The sequence below is a fragment of the Mercenaria mercenaria genome, chromosome 6, assembly GCF_021730395.1.
Source record: "Mercenaria mercenaria strain notata chromosome 6, MADL_Memer_1, whole genome shotgun sequence".
NCBI classification, from domain to species: Eukaryota; Metazoa; Mollusca; class Bivalvia; order Venerida; family Veneridae; genus Mercenaria; species Mercenaria mercenaria.
In genome coordinates, this window is record NC_069366.1 from 27,008,002 (window position 1) to 27,027,967 (window position 19,966).

Below are 19,966 nucleotides of genomic sequence, written 5' to 3' on the forward strand. Positions count from 1 at the left end.
GTTTAGGAGATATAGAACGGACACAAAATGGAAAGCTCAAACCTTTGACCTTGAGTTGTGACCTTGACTTTGAGCCGACAAGGCTGACCCATGGGTTCTGCACATCGTCTTGATGAGGTGATCATTGGACCCAAGTTTCATGAAAATCCTTCAAGGAGTTTAGAAGATATAGAGCGGACACAAAATGGAAGGCTCAAAACCTTTGTCCCTAAGTTGTGACCTTGACCTTGAGCCGGCATGGCTGACTCATGGGTTCTGCACATCGTCTTGATGAGGTGATCATTTGACCCAAGTTTTATAAAATTCCTTCAAGGGGTTTATGAGATATAGAGTGGACAGAAAATGGCAGGCTCAAACCTTTGACCTTGAGTTGTGACCCTGACCTTGAACCGACAAGGCTGACTCATGGGTTCTGCACATCGTCTTGATGAGGTGATCATTTGACCCAAGTTTCATGAAAATCCTTCAAGGGGTTTAGGAGATATGGACCGGACACGATTTTGTTACGGACGGAAGGACGGATGGACGCAGACCATTCCTATAATCCCTCCACCACGGCAACAAAAATTATGGTCTGTTGGGTGACTAGAAACAAGTCCTATTTTTTTTTGCCTAACACAAGATCTATTTTTTCTCTATTCTGTGCTTTTTCTCCAATTGTTCAAGTTGATTTTGGACACGACGTTGGCGTTTAGACTTTACTTCACTTGAACCTTCCTGGGGCTTGCCTGAAATAGTAAATCAATGATCTCAGCACAACTGTGATAGGTTTTTAGTTAAATCAATTGAAATAGAAATAAACTTACTCACTTTAACTATAACAAGTGGGGGCCATTTTGGCCCTAAGTCGCTCAAGTGACTCAACTATAATTTCAGCTTTTGAGCAGATTTTTTAATCTAGATGACCAAGATTCAAACTTGACCTAGAAATCATCAAGATAAATATTCTGAGTAATTTTCAACTTGATTGGACTTCAAATGAAGTGTGTATCAAAATCCCCTCCTCTGAAAAATGACTGGGTGTTACAAAATCCCCTTCACACATTTGCAGAGGGTATTATAATCCCCTCTGTGATTAACATTATAGACATATAGATATCAGTGCTCCAAATTATATTATGTTTGCTAAAGGCATTGTATTTACGTGCTTTATGCAATAGTTTTAAGTTGTATATACTGGGTTGTATTTGAACTTGATGAAATAAGTAAAAATCACAGAGGGGATTATGATATCCCCTGCAAAAGTATGAAGGAGATTTTGTAACACCCTGTCATTTTTCAGTGAAGGGGATTTTGATCAAGGGGATTTTGATTTTCTCCCCTTTACATGCAGACTCTAGTGTGTTCACAAGGATTTTCTATGATTCAAGCTTGTGACCAACTTTTTGATCCCAGATTCGAACTAGACCTAGAAATCATCAATATAAATGTTCTGAGTAATTTTTAAGTTGATTGAACTTTAAATGTGTCCTCTAGAGTGATCACAAGGTTTTTCTGTAATTTGACCTGGTTTTTGACTCCACATGACCCATTTTCAAACCTGGCTGAGAGTTTATCAAGACAAACATTCTCACCAAGTTTCATGAAGATTGGACTTTAACTGTGGCCTCTAGAGAGTTCACAAGGTAAATATGAACAGACAGACAGAGGACAGACTGACGACTGACAAAAGAAGATCACAACAGTTCACCTTTGAGCACTTTGTGCTCAGATGAGCTAAAAATTAAGAAGCAAACATCATTTTTCTCTGAGTCATATCGGACGAAGATCCATGAAAATCAAATGAAAATGTGGCCCTTAACAAGTAAACATTGATTTGGACATTATGACGCATGTCTGAACGATGTAGCTATTAGACAGGAGGTAATAATTCTATGAATTTTGCATCTAAAGAAGAAGAACATTTTAAAGACAGACAAAAGACAGACAGACAGGACATAACAGACACACTAGATAGACATAAACTAGATACATAGACAAGATAGACAGACTGACTGGCTGGACAGATAGACCAGACTAGACAGACCACACCAGACCGACTGACAGACCAGACACACTGTATTGAACACACAGTTGGGTGATTCCATGTACAGACAGTCAGACCAACTGACAGTCTGGCAGATGAGAAAGTGACAGACTGTCAGTTCTTGTTATCTGAGCAAAAATTTTGAGTTTAAAGTTACCTTGTCTCTTGGCCGCACTTCTTTTCCTTAACTGTTTACCAGTGGCCGTCATAACATTAGTTGCAACTGAAGAAGATGAACAACAATAAATATAGTTTTCAAAATAACAAGAGCTGTTAGTAGCACAGCGCGTTTGACTATTCCATAGTTTTGATAGTATACATTTTCGGAAGATGACCTTAATAATGACGCCAGATACATGTGTGAAGTTTCAATTGAATTATCAGTAGTAGTTACAGAGATATAAACTTGTCCACAAACTTAACCTGATTTTTTCTAAGAACAGAATGTTTGCTAAAATGCAGGTCATATAGTTATGGGCCTTAGCCAGTGACCTAACATAATGACCCAAAAGACGTGTGTGAAGTTTCAATTTAATACCTGTAGTAGTAACAGAGATATGACCTTGCACACAACCTTTAACCTGATTTTTTAAAAGTATAATACGGGGCATAACTCTGCTAACATGCAGGTCTGAGTTATGGGCCTTGGCCAGTGACTTTAAATAAAGACCCCAGAAGACATGTGAAGTTTCAATTGTGTGTATATATATAGTATTTACAGATATGTGAACTTATTATTAATACGGAGAACATAAAAATTGCAGACTTGGTTGACTGAGTCTGTTCATGAACAGTAATGGAAATTGCAACACTGCTCACGCCCCCCAAGCACTGGCTTAAGCGGAACTCAATTTTCAAAACTAAATGCTAAAGCCACTTTTTACTGCCGCCACACAGACACTTCACACTGCTGTTATGAGTTCACAATAACCTGATGTCACAGTAGATGACAAATACCCCCCAAATAAGTTATTGAGTGAAATTTTTGTCAAATTTTAAAATTTTTAGTTGAAAAGGGGCTATAAGTCCGTCAAAATTATTTGACAAAACTCGAAATTGAACTTCATTTGACAGGCATTTTACGGTTATATACCTGTGTACGAAAAATAAAAAGGGCCATAACTTTGTCAAAAATTATTGGACCGTGAAAATTAAAAATTGACCTGCACTTTATTAATTTTTACCTGTGTACCAAACATAAATTTTTAAAGTTTTAAAGCAATAGCTTTGATAGTTTAGAAAAAGGCTGACCTAAACATAAAACTTAACCAGGCAACGCCAACGCCCACACAGATGCCAACCATGTGATGACAATAACTCATTTTCCCCCCTAAATATCAGAGGAGCTAAAATTACACGTCTCCCCCATAAAATCAATGTCTGAACACAGGGGGATTTTGTGCGTGACACATCATTTCATGATGATGAACATTTGTGCTAGGTTATTTCTGAATCTAATTGTGCAAGGAAAGTAACTGACTAATTGCCCAGATAAGATATTTATTTCATTCATTTTATTTACCTCTGACCTCTGTGACCTTGCGTGAGACACATGGTCTTTGTGTTTTTACAAGTAGTTGAAATACAATAAGTTGACCAGTAAGAAAACTTATGTATTTTTTAAGTCCAAAAAAGACCATATTGCTGGCAGATGTTCAATGTTACAAATTCAAAGTGGCTAGAGATATTTGAAAGTGGCTAAAGGAATCTGATTAAAATGAGGCCAAATTTTAGCAATTCAGCTTCAATATGACAGTTTCTCTCAAATAGTTGCTTCAACTTTCTGGGGCCCAGGGCAGCCCTGAAATATCATGCTTTATAAGTGATGATTTCCAAACACTTTAATTCACTCATGTATATTTCACACATGTATATAATTAATTAAATCACCAAACACTGGTTGAATGGTCATGATGATAAAACTTGTTTTTACTTACTGTTTTTTTGTCTTTGGAGTGCTTCCACCATCACTTCTGTTACTCTATTCTCAGGTTCTGCAAATATTTAACAGCTGTATGGTAAAAGGACTATGATTTACTAATAATACCTGCCATACTAAAAACTCAGGGTATATATTTTTTCTTGCATATCTATATATAATAACCCTTTTCTATTGCATCCTATTTGTAATTTATGCCACACTATTTGCTTGTAGTAGCGGAGTAATTTACTACAGAGTCCATGCATTCATTCACAGACATAGTTCTCCTCAGGCTTTTCATGTCAGGGATGTGAAGGATCACGTAAAACAGCAGACATATCGGTCCTAAGACATAAATCTATATGTGGAAATGATAATAGAATTATTTTCAGACAAAAATGTATGGGAAATAATAAGCTAAAAACAGTATTCATATTTTGTATTCTTTACTTTTTAAAATTTGTAAGACAAAGTTTGCATTAATAAATTAACATTTGTATTTCTGTGTTCCAAAGAAATAAGTTATTACCTGTCTTAGCAAGAGCTGTCCGTAACACAGCACGCTCGACCTTTCTCAGTGCTTGACTCAGAATTAGAGCTTTGCCAGTAAAAAAAACTTTCAAGTTAAAAAGGGACATAACTCTGTCAAAATACGAACAGAGTTCTAAGAATTGTGTCTCCTGGTGTAGACTCTGATAGTAAATAACTATTTTAAGTTTCAAGTCAAAAACTTTAATAGTAACTATAATAACCAAAGAATTCTAAGTTAAAAAGGGGCATAATTCTGTCAAAATAAAACAGAGTTCTAAGAATTGTGTCTCCTGGGTTGTAGACTCTGATAGTAAATAACTATTTTAAGTTTCAAGTCAAAAACTTTAATAGTAACTATAATAACCAAAGAATTCTAAGTTAAAAAGGGGCATAATTCTGTCAAAATTAAAATCAGAGTTATGGGGATTGTTTCTCCTGTTGCAGACTTTGATGGTAAATAAGTAGTTTAATTTTCAAGTCAAAAGCTTTGATAGTAACTGAGATATTTGACTTTATCAAAAAATTTAACAAAACATTGTAATTTAAAAAAGGGGCATAATTCTGTCAAAATTCAAATCAGATTTATGAGGATTGTTTCTCCTGGTGTAGACCTTTATGGTAAATAAGTATTTTAAGATTCAAGTCAATAGCTTTGATAGTAACAGAGATATTTGACTTTATCAACAACTTTAACCAAAAATTCTATGTTAAAAAGGGGCATAATTCTGTCAAAATTTAAATCAGAGTTATGGGGATTGTTTCTCCTGGTGTAGTAGCTATAAATAACTATTTTAAGTTTCAAGTCAATAGCTTTGATAGCAACAGAGATATTTGACTTTATCAAAAACTTTAACCAAGGGCGGCCCCGACGCAGACACTGGGGCAAGTGCAATAGCTCTACTTTTTCTTCAACAAGTCGAGCTGAAAGCCTGTAGGTGAACTTAAAGTAGCAACTTACCAAGTGTGGTTTCATTCTGTGCATCTTCCATGCTTTCTTTTGTGTCAATAATGTCCAACACCCCTTGTACAATGGCAGCTTAAATTAAATAACATAACATGAATAAAGGAGTGTATATCAAAATCCCCTTGATCAAAATCCCCTCCACTGAAAAATGACTGGGTGTTACAAAATCCCCTTCATACTTTTGCAGGGGGTATCATAATCCCCTCTGTGATTTTCATTATAGATATATAGATATCAGTGCTCCAAATTAAATTATGTTTGCTAAAGGCATTGTATTTACGTGCTTTATGCAATAGAAAGATGGCTAAAAGTTTGAAATTTAAAAAAATCCTGAAAAAAAAAGCTGAGGGCATAGGGGCTGCAAGGCCCCTGGTCAGGTCCAGGGTGAAGCTTTGGTCAGGGGTCCAGGGGGACGAAGGCCCCCGGAAGCTCCATGGGTATAGCAATCTTGAAGGTTAAAAAATGCCTTAGTGTGTATAAGAAATATGTATGCATTATTCTAACACAAACCGTATTTTTGCCCCATAAAGACTAAGAAGAAATTTAGCTTGCCCAATTCCTATGTTAGATCACGCAAGACAGATGACTAGTTTTTGGCTGTTACAACTTCCCCAATGTTTAGACCAGGTACATGTGTTTTCCTGGTTGTTATTTTAATATGTGCAATAAATTGTTATCAGAAACTTTCACTATTTCTACTGAAGAAATCTTCACTGTTATTGACAACAAATGGGATCTTTAATTCTGCATATTAAGGAAGTATTTTTGAAAATCCCATTTTTCCCCGAGGGAAGCCATTCTACAAGCCAACCTGTTTACATCTTGTGACTCCTTGCAACAGATATGCTCATTAAAATGTAGAACCACACTGTAAATAGGGCAAAAAACGGACTCGTGATCTAATTACTATGCATCTGAACTCCTAACCATGCTCTAATCCACTACTAAGCATGGTAAAGTATTTATTATTTCTTAATTAAAGCATCAGGTGAACTTCGTAGAAAATAGAGCATGTTGCACACTTAAATAAGACATGAGATGTATCAAGCACAAATGTGCCTTATCGTATTTTTTGGATCTACATACAAAGATTTTTATCTGAGGTAGTGACTCAAAACCCCCACCTATATGGCAAAGTGACATCAAGAAAAGCGGTGGTGTAGGGGCTAAGGCGTCGGCCTCTCACCTGGGAGATGTGGGTTCGAGACCCACTGGGGTCACAACCGTAACTCATCATAAGACACCAGTACTGGTTTTTTCAGGGAGCCGACAAAAGAGTGACTCTATAAGCTACCAACTTTCGTTACAATCTAGCTAAAATAAACTAGTATAAACTAAACCAAGTGACATCAAAGATAGAATATAATGAGTTTTATAGTAATGTTATAAAAATTAAGGAGCATATGCTTAGTAAAGTCATGAAATCTAACCTTTCTCACTAGACAATTCTGGAGGTTGGTCCTCTTCAACTAGTTGTTGTGTACTGGTATCTGTAACAGTTCTTTCTCTCACTTGGGTCGAAGTTCCTATGTAAGCAAAAGTGAGATGTAGTCTATACAAAGGCTGTAACTCAGTGTGTTATTAAAAAACTTACGAGGATTTTTGAAAGCAGTGTTTTACAAAACATAGAATAATTCATTATAATATACTAGAGCTCTAATGGCAATATGTTCAGCCACCCCATTTTTGACATTCAACGTCTAAGTCTGACCTTGACCAATACGCCTACTTAACCTTGTAAACATCTGTGCCAAGTTATTTGGAAATGTTCCCGGGCACAAAGAAATTATAGCCCGGACAAGGTCTACAATCCTAATTTTTTACTTTTAACCCCTAAGTGTGACCTTGACCTTTGACCTACAAACCTGGGTCTTGCGGGCGACATGCATGCCTACTTATCATTGTGAACATTTGTGCCAACTTATTTGGAAATGTTCCAAGGCAGAAGGAAGTTATGGCCCAGGCAAGCCTTATTTTGACCTTTAATTGCTAAGTGTGACCTTTGACCTATACACCTACTCATCATTTTGAACAGTTATGCCAAGTTATTTTGAAGGCACGAAGAAGTTATGGCCCTGACCACTCGCAAGGATGAACTGATACACGTACCGGTACATACACCGAACCGCCATTGTGACAACTTAGTCGTGCCACTGCTATGTATTGCTGTATGTTAAAATTTTGCAGGAAAATACAGCAAATGTGAAACTTTAGTTTGTGTGTCGGATGACAGACACACCATGTACATGAAGTGATTTTATAAGCTAATCATCAGTCATAATGGTGGCTAAAAAGTCAAATCAGTGAAAGATTATGTTAAGAACTTTATATGTACATACTGTACTGTCAGTTTCACTGGACATCTTAAGATTTCCTCCAGTACACCAAAAGGATAGGTACTTGGGTCTTTAAAGGGGACACCACTCTGCATGCCACTCAACTCCACTGAAATCTCTCCAGCTTTTATTTTCCCATAAGGCACCGCCTTCTTCGATCCAGTTGCCTCCTCTATAAACATAAAATAAAAGAGGTATGACTGCCATCGAAGCGGATCTATCTAAAACCTGACACAGAAATCATCAACATTCGGCAAAGTATCCTCAGGTAGGTAACTGGTGATTGTCTAAGTTATTTGTCATAAAGAAACTATTTTTAATATCTAAAAACAAACTAATGGACTAATTTAGTTAAATTTGAGAGCTATCTGTAAAAGTCTTCAAGAAATAACAAAAAATATTTTCACTTCTATTTTTGACCTTTGAACTGTAAGTGTGATCTTTATATTCTAGCAAGGATACAGAAGAACTCAAGACTTAAACTGAATATTGCCGCTCTAGGTGTGTGAAAAATTTGAAAGAGCTAGCTGTAATTGTTTTCAAGAAATCGCAGGAACAAAAATCAAGACCCCTGTTTTGTCCTTTGACCTTTGTGACCTTGACATTGAAGCAAGAGAAAAAGAAGACTACATAATTATAGCCCTCTATGTGTGTGTGAAATTTGGGAGAGGCAGGTGCAAAAATGTTTATAAATGAATTCATGAATAAAACCCAGTCTGGAGCTTTGCTGTAACTTTGGGGTTCTCTGCTTTCATTGGATCTTTGCCTGCAGAGGGTCACCAGGGATAGCCTGATTGGCCTGTCTGTAGGTGTCTGATTGCCTATTTACTATATGTCTCCCTGCATAAAAACATGATATGAGCAAATAAATGTTATATACTAACCCCAGCAATCTCGGAACTTCCTGCGCACTTTCTGTCGCATCTCTTCTCTCTTTTCTTGAGGAGTTTGTATTGCTTTGGGAGCAATATGGTCTAAATCTGTAATTACATTTAAAAAAAATTTATGACCTCAAGTGTTGGCATGAAACTACTTTAGTACTTGTCAGAAATATTGTCAAATTCTGTCGGTGCAGAGTGGATATCATGTATTGTACATGTAATTCTTTATGACACAAATATGTTCAACTTCAATGCCAGTACTGGTGCAGGACCTAGTTTTGGATGAGTTTGAGGTTATGACTGTATCTTGGGTAATAATTATCAGATCACTTTAAAATTTTAACTGTTACAACTTCTGTTCTGGACACTTCTGAAGAGTATTTGGTTAACATGTACTTTGGAGATGAAGACAACTAAGAATAGAGGTGCCAAAAGGAGGTGCCAAAAGATACAGAACAAGAGCTGTCCGTAAGACAGCGTACTCCACTATTCAAAGACTTTGTCACAGAAACGACTTATGTCACTTGCGAAATGGTAAGCCAATTTCAAACATGAAGACTAGAAAATAAAACAAAAATAAAAGAATTATGATACAGTAATATATAAAAAGGAAATGTATGGATGAGCTGACCTGAGTATGACTGGTTTCAACCACTCATGTGTTCACAAGGGTATTGCTTTTTAATTTCTAACCTGGGGCAACGTGATGAGCACAACAGTAGAATAAGTACAAGTTGAAATTTAAGTTGAAGACAGGTAACAATCAACTGTGATCCTAATTTGAAATTGCTTCCAATGTGGTAAATAAACACACAGGTTTTTGTGGTAAAACATGTCTTTAAATTTTTGAAAGAATACATTGACATTTTGAATGAAGTATTTTGGTTATTTTTGGGGTTGTCCAAATTCTAGGACGTCAACCAGTACAGTTTTCTTAAATATGTTTGTGGCAAGATCTTTAATACATGTATGTCAGATCATTGAAAAAAGCCAGCCATAATTACCTTTGACTGCTATATGTTTAATACCACAATTAGTAAAGCATTACAAGCAGTTTACTTTTTGAAGCGTATAAATTCAACTAGATGCCCACGGGCAACATGTCGAGCCCATCAGCTGTCAAAAGGACTAGGAGTTGCACATAACACCCTGTCTCACTGAGCCAAACATTTATGCCAAATAAAAAATGATTGCAAAAAGTTACAATATAAGTTATTTATAGTAACAACAAAGGGAAGTAAATCTTTAAAAAATATAAGTCCACACAAAAATCCTTACCAAAAGAGATAGGTCAAAATACACCTCAAAATTGGATGTAACATGCATATTGTACTACAAAAAAGTGGTCTTGATTTTTTCCTACGACCAGTAATAAAAAAGTTACAATATAAGCTATTTATAGTAACAACAAGGGGAAGTAATTCTAGGTTCTTGCACATGACACTCCGTCTCATGATGGTGAACAACTGTGCCAAGTTACATCAAAATCCCTCCATGCATGAAAAAGAAATGCTCCGGACAGTCATTCTTGTATCTGACCTTTGACCTCTAGTGTGACCTTGACCTTAGACCTAGGGTCCTGGTTCTTGCACATGACACTCTGTCATACGGTTGTGAACATTTTAGCCAAGTTACATCAACTTGGCACAAATGTTTGATCAAAATCCATCCATGCATGAAGAAGAAATGCTCCGGACAATCATTATTGAATTTAACCTTTGACCTCCAAGTGTGATCTTGACCTTTAAGATAGGAACCTGCAGTTTGCGCATGACACTCAGGTTAACATTCATGCCAAATATAAACAAGATTGCTCCATGCATGTCAAAATTATGGTCTGGACAAACAAATCTGGACGGACGCACGCACGCACATACACTGAACAGCCATTTGGACAACTATATCTCCGCTTTGGCAAGCAGGCTTGACAAAAATAAAGCAACAACTGATAAAATATGTTTTGGAAACTTAATATATATATCGATTATTATTTCTAAAATATATCAATTTGAGACCAATTAAAGATAATTTATTTTGCATTGACATCTCTATGAGCTTTAAACTTTTACCAAGAAATTACACCATTAGAAGCAGGATAGAGTTTCAATTGACATTTGAACTAGGTTAAGAAATAAAACACTTACTGAAGTGCCGTGTGTATTGTGCTTGCAGTTCTGGTTTGATCATGAACTGAACACCAAGGTGGGAGCCAACAACCACTGGTGGACACTTCTCAGCCGTGTCCACACCAATTCCACCGAAATGAAAACCAAAACTGCTCAGCCTGTCACACTGAAAAAACAACAAATTAACCAATTCAATTTATAACAAGAAGCAGTCACAGACAGCTATGATAACAATAGTTCAGTGAAAATTGTGAAAATCGCTTAAAAAATGTATTACCTAATTATTGTATAAACTGAGGATATTGTTAATGCAACAAGGTTACAACGCTTCGTATTTTACCAAACAAAGTCGTTGAGAACATCACAATCTTTAGTCTCAACTGTCATATATGTATATAAGTGTTAATAAGTAAAATTAAACAAAGGGCAATAACTCTGCCAAAAATGACTTAATCGCGAATGCCTGACAAAATGCACTGCGGCACTTAGTATAACAATAGTTCTGTGAAAGCTCGGTAAAAATCGCATAAGAAATGTAGGAAAATTTGCTCACAGAAGCATTAATAAGTTAAATTAAACAAAGGGCAATAACTCTGCCAAAAATGACTGAATCACGAAAGTGTGGCAACATGTGGTGCGGCACTTGATAATAACAGTTCTGTGAAAGTTTGATGAAAATCGCATGGGAAATGTAGTAGTTCCACAAGAAAAGTGTGACGGACGCATGCACAGACACACAGAAAGGCGCCTACCATTACTGTATCCCCGTCGCTGAAATCCTTTGGCAGGGGATAATAAAAGAGACATGATGGCGATAAAGTCACTCACTATTCATTTTGATTTAATCACAGAAAACCAACTAAGTCTTGAAACAGTAATAATCTGTGCTTGTGATTCCAAAGTAAATGATTTTTAAAGTTTAGTCTATGTAGAAACATTTGACCACAGGGCAGGGCCAATTTGACTCCAGGAGTCATTGCCAGAACAAACTTAGTAGGGCTCAATTATACAATACAGGGTTTGACAGGTTTGGTACTTGCAGAAGTCTGTTTGTCTGAGACTTGAGCTTCTGTCATGGATGGAACCCATAACCCCAGATTAGAAAAGGGAGAGCACTACTAATCAAGCTATGGAGTCAAGTTTAACAAAAACTAAGACTTACACATTTTGACATGATCGCCAGCTCCGTATGAATTGATTTCTCCCTTGACATGCCCTTCATCGGATCCTGTCGTAACTTGGCTGCCTCCTCCTGAATCGGTTGCTTTTCATTCTCAGGCATCAATCGCCATTTGGCTGCTGCCTTTGTAAAAAATGCTGCTTTATCTTCTGTTCCTGCAAATGGAAGTGAAAGATATAATCATCTCATCTTTATTATTAAATAAAACCTGACCTTCAGGGTAGTGAACAAAAAGGATCATCATGACCCTATATTGCCATGTGTTAAACATGCCTTCCATAGTGACCGTCTATGGCAATAATTGTTCAGCATTTTAAATGGACATATTCTAGCCTAATAAGACTTCATTTGAAAACATTTACTTAGGAATTTAATTTGATTCCAACTGAAATTCAAATAGATACAGAGATGAACAATATCACTATCCAAAAGATAACAAGATGTGTTTTTAAAACACAATGTCCTTGGTGGCAAAAAAATAAATAAAAAATTTGCCAAGTGCTTTACCTTGAAAAAGGTCACACTGGCTTATACATCAATGTGAAGGGCCTGTGGCAAATGAATTGTATGCATGAATATTGAAGAAATTTATAAAATAAAAGAAAAAGTTATGTCCAAAATTGGGAAATTTGAAAAAAGTCACCCTGAAGGTCAAGGTCAAATATCAATAATTCAATGTAAAGGACTTGTTGCAGGGAGTAATGTGTATGAGTTACGTAGAGATTCATCATGAAACAAATGATTTATAGGCAATTATGTCCAAAATAGAAAAATTTGCTAAGTGTTTGACCTTTCACTGGACATTAAGTCAATTTTGGCTACTGGTATGTCAGGGAAAATTAACTCAAAGAAAGATTCATACGCTCTCCAAGTTTACAGTTCAGTGAATCAGAGACTTCACTGACCCGGTCAATCAAATCTCCTGTTCACCGAAATCAAAAGTAAAATATTGTATAGTATAAAGTGTTGCATGTTAGTACATACCTCTTTTCATCTTGCTTAAAAATAAGCTGAACGCATTTGGTCCACTCGTATACCGGTATGACTTTTTCTTTTTGGTCACACTGCTCTCCCCTTTCCTCTTCTCCTTCCCCCTCTTGTTCCCAATCCACATCTGCATGGAACAAAAGACAGTGCATTTAAATTGTGCTTAAAGATATGTTACAACATACTGACATATTGCCTAAAAAAAGAATGTCATGTATTATTATGTACATGTATTGCTCTGGACAAAAAAAAACAGTGTACAATACCAAAGGGCAATAACTCCAAAAATAGTGATAACAGAGTTACTATTCTTGTGCACTGTCGTTTTTTATTACATATCGCATTGTTTGTCCTTTTTTCCACACAAACATGCAGACAAAGAATTAAAGTATCTTACACTTCACCTATCAACTTAAGTTACTTTGTCCCAGTGTGAAAAGTGAAAAGAAAATGGGTCTTTTTTTTTTGTCAAACAAACATCATTTCATAAACTATAAACAAGAGCACCATAATGGCCCTTTATCGCTCACCTGTTATTGTTGCACTTAAGGACAAGAAGGTCAAAAAATCATAATCAATATCAATCAAAAGAATTACGTGAAAATATAGTTAAAATTTTCTCAAAGTTACTTCAAATAAAATTATTTTCAAATCAGGCCAGTAGTTTCATACAAGAATTTTTCTGTAGAGCCATATGGGAAAATGTGCCCCTCCCCCAGGCCGCCACTTTTTCAATGAATCAAAATTATTTGAAGGAATTTGGTAGAGGGTCACCCAAGAAACATTTGTGTAAAATTATTTTGAAAATGGACCAGCACTTTCTGACCAAAAATTTTCAAAGTTCTATAGAGGCATATAGGGAAATAAGCAAAACCTCTTGGGGGCCATGTTTTTCGCTGAATCAAAATTATTTGAAGGAATACAGTAGAGGGTCACCCAAGGAACACTAGTCTTGTGTAAAATTGTTTTGAAATCAGTTTTCTATATAGCCGTAAGTCCAAAGGACAGGCACAACAAAGAGAAGAAATTTAACCAAAAAGAAAAAAGAAATCTTACAAGGTACACATGTCAAAATACACCTAAAATTGGAGGTACCATCCATGTTGTACCACAGAAAAGTCTTCTCGGTTTAACTATACAGACAATAATAAAACAAGAGGGCCATGATGGCCCTATATCGCTCACCTGTTATCATTGCACTTGAGGACAAGAAGGTCCTCAGAAAAAATATCTAAGTCCAAAGGACAAAGGGAAGAAATTTAACAAAAAAGAAAAACAAATTCTTACAAGGTACAGATATGTCAAAATACACCTAAAAATTGGAGGTACCATCCATATTGTACCACAGAAAAGTCGTCTCCGTTTTTCCCTATGGCCAATAATAAAAAAGTTACTAAAAATAAGCTATTTATAGTAACGTAAAAGGGAAGTAATTAAAAAAAAAACATTATTGTAAGTGAACAAAAGAAGGATCTGCCAAATAAATCTGTTGACATAAATGAAATTTCAGATCAGTATCTTCATTAGTTACGGAGATATATATCCATTTTAATTTGAAATAAAGAGAGGTAATTTGACATAAAATCAGTCCATAGTTATCTACCCTGATTGGCTCAGTCCAACTAATGACAATAATGAAATTTCAAATAAGTCCTATAAGTACTAACTGATATAAATCCATTTTGATTACAATCAGGGGAGGTAATCAGATATAAAATAACTCTGGAACCTACGATTGGATCTGATTGTCATGGAATCCAAGATTTATTGTTGTTGAAGATATTTTGGAAGTTTGTATCAAATAAAACCATAAATGAAGTCTCTATATGGCTGCAAAAACTAAAATAGCCAATTTTGGACCTTTAAGGGGCCATAACTCTGGAACCCATGACGGAATCTGGCCAGTTCAAGAAAGCAAACAAGATCTTGTGGTGATACAAGTTGTGTGCAAGTTTGGATAAAATCAAATCATAAATGAAGCTGCTATTGTGCAGACAAGGTCAAAATAGCCAATTTTGGCCCTTTCAGGGGCCATAACTCTGGAACCCATTAAGGGATCTGGCCGGTTCGACAAAAGAACCAAGATCTTATGGTGACACAAGTTTTGTTCAAGTTTGATTAAATTCAAATCATAAATGAAGCTGCTATTGTGCAGACAAGGTCAAAATAGCTAATTCTGGCCCTTTCAGGGGCCATAACTCTGGAACCCACAAAGGAATCTCGCCAGTTCAAGAAAGGAACCAAGATCTTATTGTGATACAAGTTGTGTGCAAGTTTGGTTAAAATAAAATCATAAATGAAGCTGCTATTGTACAGACAAGGTAAAAATAGCTAATTTTGGCCCTTTCAGGGGCCATAACTCTGGAACCAATAATGGAATCTGGCCAGTTCAAGAAAGGAACCAAGATCTTATGGTGATACAAGTTGTGTGCAAGTTTGGTTAAAATAAAATCATAAATGAAACCACTATCATGCAGACAAGAAATTGTTGACGCACGCACGGACTGACGACGGACGACGAACAAAGGGTGATCACAAAAGCTCACCCTGTCACTATGTGACAGGTGAGCTAAAAAGTTACTAAATAAGCTATTTATAGTAAAATAAAAGGGAAGTAATTAAACAAGAGCTGTCACTAATGGTGACAAATGCCCCCGCAGCGGCTTGACCTTTGACCTGGTGACCGCAAAGCCAGTAGGGTTCGTGTAATCAATAAGTACTATCAGCATTTTAAGTCTGAAGGTCCTGAGTGCAGTGGTTCGCGAGTAAGTGCCTTCATGCAAAAAGTTAACGTTGTGACGAACGAACGGACAGTTGAAAACTAATTATTGTTAGTGAACAAAAGAAGGATCTTCCAAAAAAAAACAAGAGCACTGCAAAGCAAAGCAAATGCAGAGCAATATACACACAAAACAAAGTCATATGACCTTGGACCCCTAAGTGTTACCTTGACCTTGAAGTGAGACATCCGAAACATGCGCTCTGCACGTCGTTTCGATGAGGTGAACATTTGTGTCAGGTTTCTTTGAAATCCTTCAAGAGGTTCAAGAGTTACAGAGCGGAAAGGAAATTGCTAACCAACAGACAGACAGACAGACGGACACCGAGGCAATAACATAATAGGTCCCTTCGGGCGTATAAAAAGGAATCGAGATCTTATGGTGATACAAGTTGTGTGCAAGTCTGGTTAAACAAAATCATAAATGAAGCTGCTATTGTGCAGACAAGGTCAAAACAGATAATTTTGACCTTTCTGGGGCCATAACTCTGGAACCCATTATGGCATCAGGCCGGTTCAACAAAGGAACCAAAATATTATGGTGACACAAGTTTTGTGCAAGTCTGATTAAATTCAAATCATAAATGAAGCTGCTATTGTGTAGACAAGGTCAAAATAGCTAATTCTGGCCCTATCAGGGGTCATAACTCTGGACAGGGTTTTTTCTTGCTGTTTTGGGAACATAGCCTATACCCCCAACCTTGGGAATTTTGATGCATAAATGTTCCAGACTGGGAAATATTTAGTCCCGTAGGATATAGTAAGGATGTGTTTAGGCACTTTATTATACACTTCAAAAAGTCTTGTTTCACATTGTACAATCTCTTTAACATAATGCCATTACAAAATTGTCCATAATTTGGTCAATGTTTGTGCAATTTTGATGATTTTTGTTCTCAGAATGTAGATTGGGAATTTTTGCATTCATTTTGAGAAAAAAACATACTTTTTGGCATTGGGAATATAGCCCAATAACGGCTATAAAAACGGTCGAAAAAAAACCCTGAAGGAATCTGGCCAGTTCAAGAAAGGAACCAAGATCTTATGTTGATACAAATTGTGTGCAAGTCTGATAAAAATCAAATCATAAAAAATGCTGCTATTGTGCAGACAAGGTCAAAATAGCTTATTTTGGCCCTTTCAGGCGCCGTAACTCTGAAACCCATAATGGGATCTGACCAGTTCAAGAAACGAACCAAGATCTTATGGTGATACAAGTTGTGTGCAAATTTGGTTAAAATAAAATGATAAAAGAATCCACTATCGTACAGACAAGAAATTGTTGATGCAGGCACAATAGCAAATTCTGGCCCTTTATGGGGCAAGAACTCTAGAACCCAAGATGGGATCTGGCCAGTTTTCAAGAACCGAGATATCATGCCAATACAAGTTTTGTACAGTTTGATCAAAGTTGTTAGCAAAATGTGGTCTCTATCATGTTCACAAGAAATTGTGGACGGACAGACTGACAGACGAAGGGTGATCACAAAAGCTCACCGTAATGACACGACAGATGAGCTAAAAAGTGACCGTCTGGATTTTTAATGCTTTTTTCAACCAGTGTTTGCCAATTAGCAATTATCCAAAGACAATCGGGACTAGCCCTCACATTTAGGCAAAACATTATTTTGCACAAGGTAGTCTAAGTTTTCAATGGTAACAGTGCTTGACTCACTGAGAGCCTTTCAGTGATATAATTATATAAACACATTAATGCTGACACCAAATCATGTTTACAAACATAGCGTTACTAACATTTAGAAACAATTTTTCAAGAAAGTGGAAAAGCTGTCTTGATTATTAATACCTGTACCTGGGATATAACAAGAAATGTCACAGTAGATGACGAGGCATTTTTGGTCAAATTTAAGTCGAAAAGGGGTGGCATAATAACTTGTTAAACAAGAGCTGTCCGTAAGACAGCACACTCAACTTTTCTCAGTGCTTGACTCAGAATTAGAGCTTTGCCAGTAAAAAAAAATTCCAAGTTAAAAAGGGACATAACGCTGTCAAAATTCAAATAAGAGTAATGGGGATAGTTTCTCCTGGTGTAGACTTTGATAGTAAATAACTATATTTTAAGTTCCAAGTCAAAAGCTTTAATAGTAACAGAGATATTAGACTTTTATAAAAAAATTTAACACAAAATTCTAAGTTAAACAATAGCACCGCCTTGCGGGTGCTGATGCTCATCTGATTTTTTTGTATAATAGAAATATTGTTCTAAGTCTAAGAAGGGCCATCATTCTTGCAAAAAGCAGGATAAAGTTATGTAAACATAAAACTTAACCAAGAAAACTGATTTTCTAAGTCCAAAAGGGGCAATAATTCTTGCAAAAAGCAGGCTGGAGTTATGTTTCTTGATGTACAGCGTCCGCTTATGACGGGGAAAAACTGTTGCAAGTTTTAATCTCAACCAAGAAAATGATTTTCTAAGTCCAAAAGGGGCAGTAATTCTTGCAAAAAGCAGGATGGAGTTATGTTGCTTGCTGTACTGGGTCAGCTTATGATGGTGGACATGTGTTGCAAGTTTCAAAGCAATAGCTTTGATAGTTTAAGAAAGAAAGTTGACCTAAACATAAAACTTAACCAAGAAATCTGATATTTTCCAAGTCCAAAAGGGGCCGTAAATCTTGCAAAAAGCAGGATGGAGCTATGTTTCTTGCTGTACAGGGTCAGCTTATGATGGTGAACAAGTGTTGCAAGTTTTAAAGCAATAGCAAAATTTAACCAACGGCGACTCCGACACCGACACCGGGGTGAGTGCAATAGCTCTACTTTTTCTTTGAAGAGTCAAGCTATTAAAAAATTATTGGATCCAAACCGAATCAACTTAGCCTGTATTTTAAGTTTATACTTCTGTGTAAACAAATAATTCAATCCATTAATCCCAATAAATGACCACGTATAAGTTATTTTTCAAATAAATAGAAAAAATGATTTCTCATTAGAGAATATGGACTCAAGATACTGTCAATGTGATGATATTTTTGGACGTAGCTTTCTTGATAATTGAAAAATGGCCGGTCCATGTAAAACAAAGTATATATCCAAAAATAAAACCATATTTATGCAAACGGGGATTCTGTGTCTAAACACAGAGTTGAGGTCTACAATAGATGAAGGTAAAATAAGCATTTCTATATCATATAAACAATTTCAATTGTATGTGCGCTTCAAATTTCCAACTAGAGAGTAAAAGCGTAAATAAAAACAAGGTTCTGTATAGTTACCATAAAACAGATATCCTAGAGCTGAATATTTTCTTCCGCATCTACCCCCAGTGACAAACTTTGTCTTTATCTCATACAGTATAAAAAAGTAATAAATAAATAAGATAAAACAAATAGTTTTCCTAATTTAGGGCAGTCATAATTAAATGACGTCAGTCGCGATGTCATGGAGTATATCATTTACACCAATTGAACCGTTCTTTATCCTACAAGAAGGAATGAGGGACTTTAGTGTGTTTCAAATTGTCTCCCTTATTGGATTATGTCCAAGATAATAAAATTGTAAGTTGGTCCCATCACTTGGAATCCTCTGACTTTATCGCTGTTTTGTATGGAACAATATTAAGGCAAAAATTGCATATTGCCTTCTTGTGTACACGTGTCTCTATTTGACAAGTTGACTGTTTGATTTTGACATTCGGAATCCCATCTTGCATTCTTACATGTACATGCCTTTATTTGATATTCAGTTTGATTTGATTTTGCCTGCTTCATATATTCGTCTCGCTTTCGGACATGCTGTAATCTGATATACTACTTCATCATACTGACTAGTAGTTCCGTACATCTTGCCTTCTCGGACCGTCAATGGTGTATACTTATTGACGAAGATAACATCTAGCTATCGGACATGCTGTAATCTGACATACTACTTCATCATACCCAACTTGTGGTTACTTACATCGTGCCTTCTTGGAGCGTCAATGGTGTATACTTCTTAGTGTTAGAAGTTTCTTAACTATGTGATTGCAAGGAGCTGGGTTATGAAATAATTTCAGTGCATTCCTAAATTCTTGTTCAGGTGGAGATAACCCTTTGTACGGAAACACACGAACTGTAGCGAGAGTGTTAAGACTACACGTCCGGTAACCGCACTAAACACCATATATTCCTATTTGAATCCAAGTAAAATGAGTAGGCCTATATTTTTCGAGACTCTACCTTTAATCGGGTATATAAATAGCGCGCTATAAATAACCTACAGATCAGAATTATGTCATC

General features: G+C 36.2%; 1 protein-coding gene across 1 annotated transcript; it reads right to left on the reverse strand.

Moving 5' to 3' along the window:
* Nucleotides 1–3,963: 3,963 nt before the first annotated feature.
* LOC123527518 (uncharacterized) lies at nucleotides 3,964–13,098 on the reverse strand. Its single transcript, XM_053545462.1, has 8 exons — nucleotides 12,950–13,098; nucleotides 11,948–12,120; nucleotides 10,804–10,951; nucleotides 8,663–8,758; nucleotides 7,782–7,950; nucleotides 6,873–6,968; nucleotides 5,437–5,514; nucleotides 3,964–4,020 (listed from the first exon to the last, which is right to left on the reverse strand). Exons 1-6 carry the CDS (start codon nucleotides 13,083–13,085, stop codon nucleotides 6,908–6,910), a joined length of 783 nt encoding a protein of 260 aa, XP_053401437.1. The 5' UTR covers nucleotides 13,086–13,098; the 3' UTR covers nucleotides 3,964–4,020; nucleotides 5,437–5,514; nucleotides 6,873–6,907.
* Between the last annotated feature and the right edge of the window lie 6,868 nt (nucleotides 13,099–19,966).

What these genes read in the sequence shown, in the direction of transcription:
- LOC123527518 (XM_053545462.1), bottom strand. Translation starts at nt 13,085, where the DNA reads ATGCAGATGTGGATTGGGAACAAGAGGGGGAAGGAGAAGAGGAAAGGG. An exon ending in TTTAAGCAAGATGAAAAGAG is followed by an intron (nt 12,121 to 12,949) that starts GTATGTACTAAC and finishes TTCCATTTGCAG; the next exon opens with GAACAGAAGATAAAGCAGCA. An exon ending in TGGCGATCATGTCAAAATGT is followed by an intron (nt 10,952 to 11,947) that starts GTAAGTCTTAGT and finishes TTGTTTTTTCAG; the next exon opens with TGTGACAGGCTGAGCAGTTT.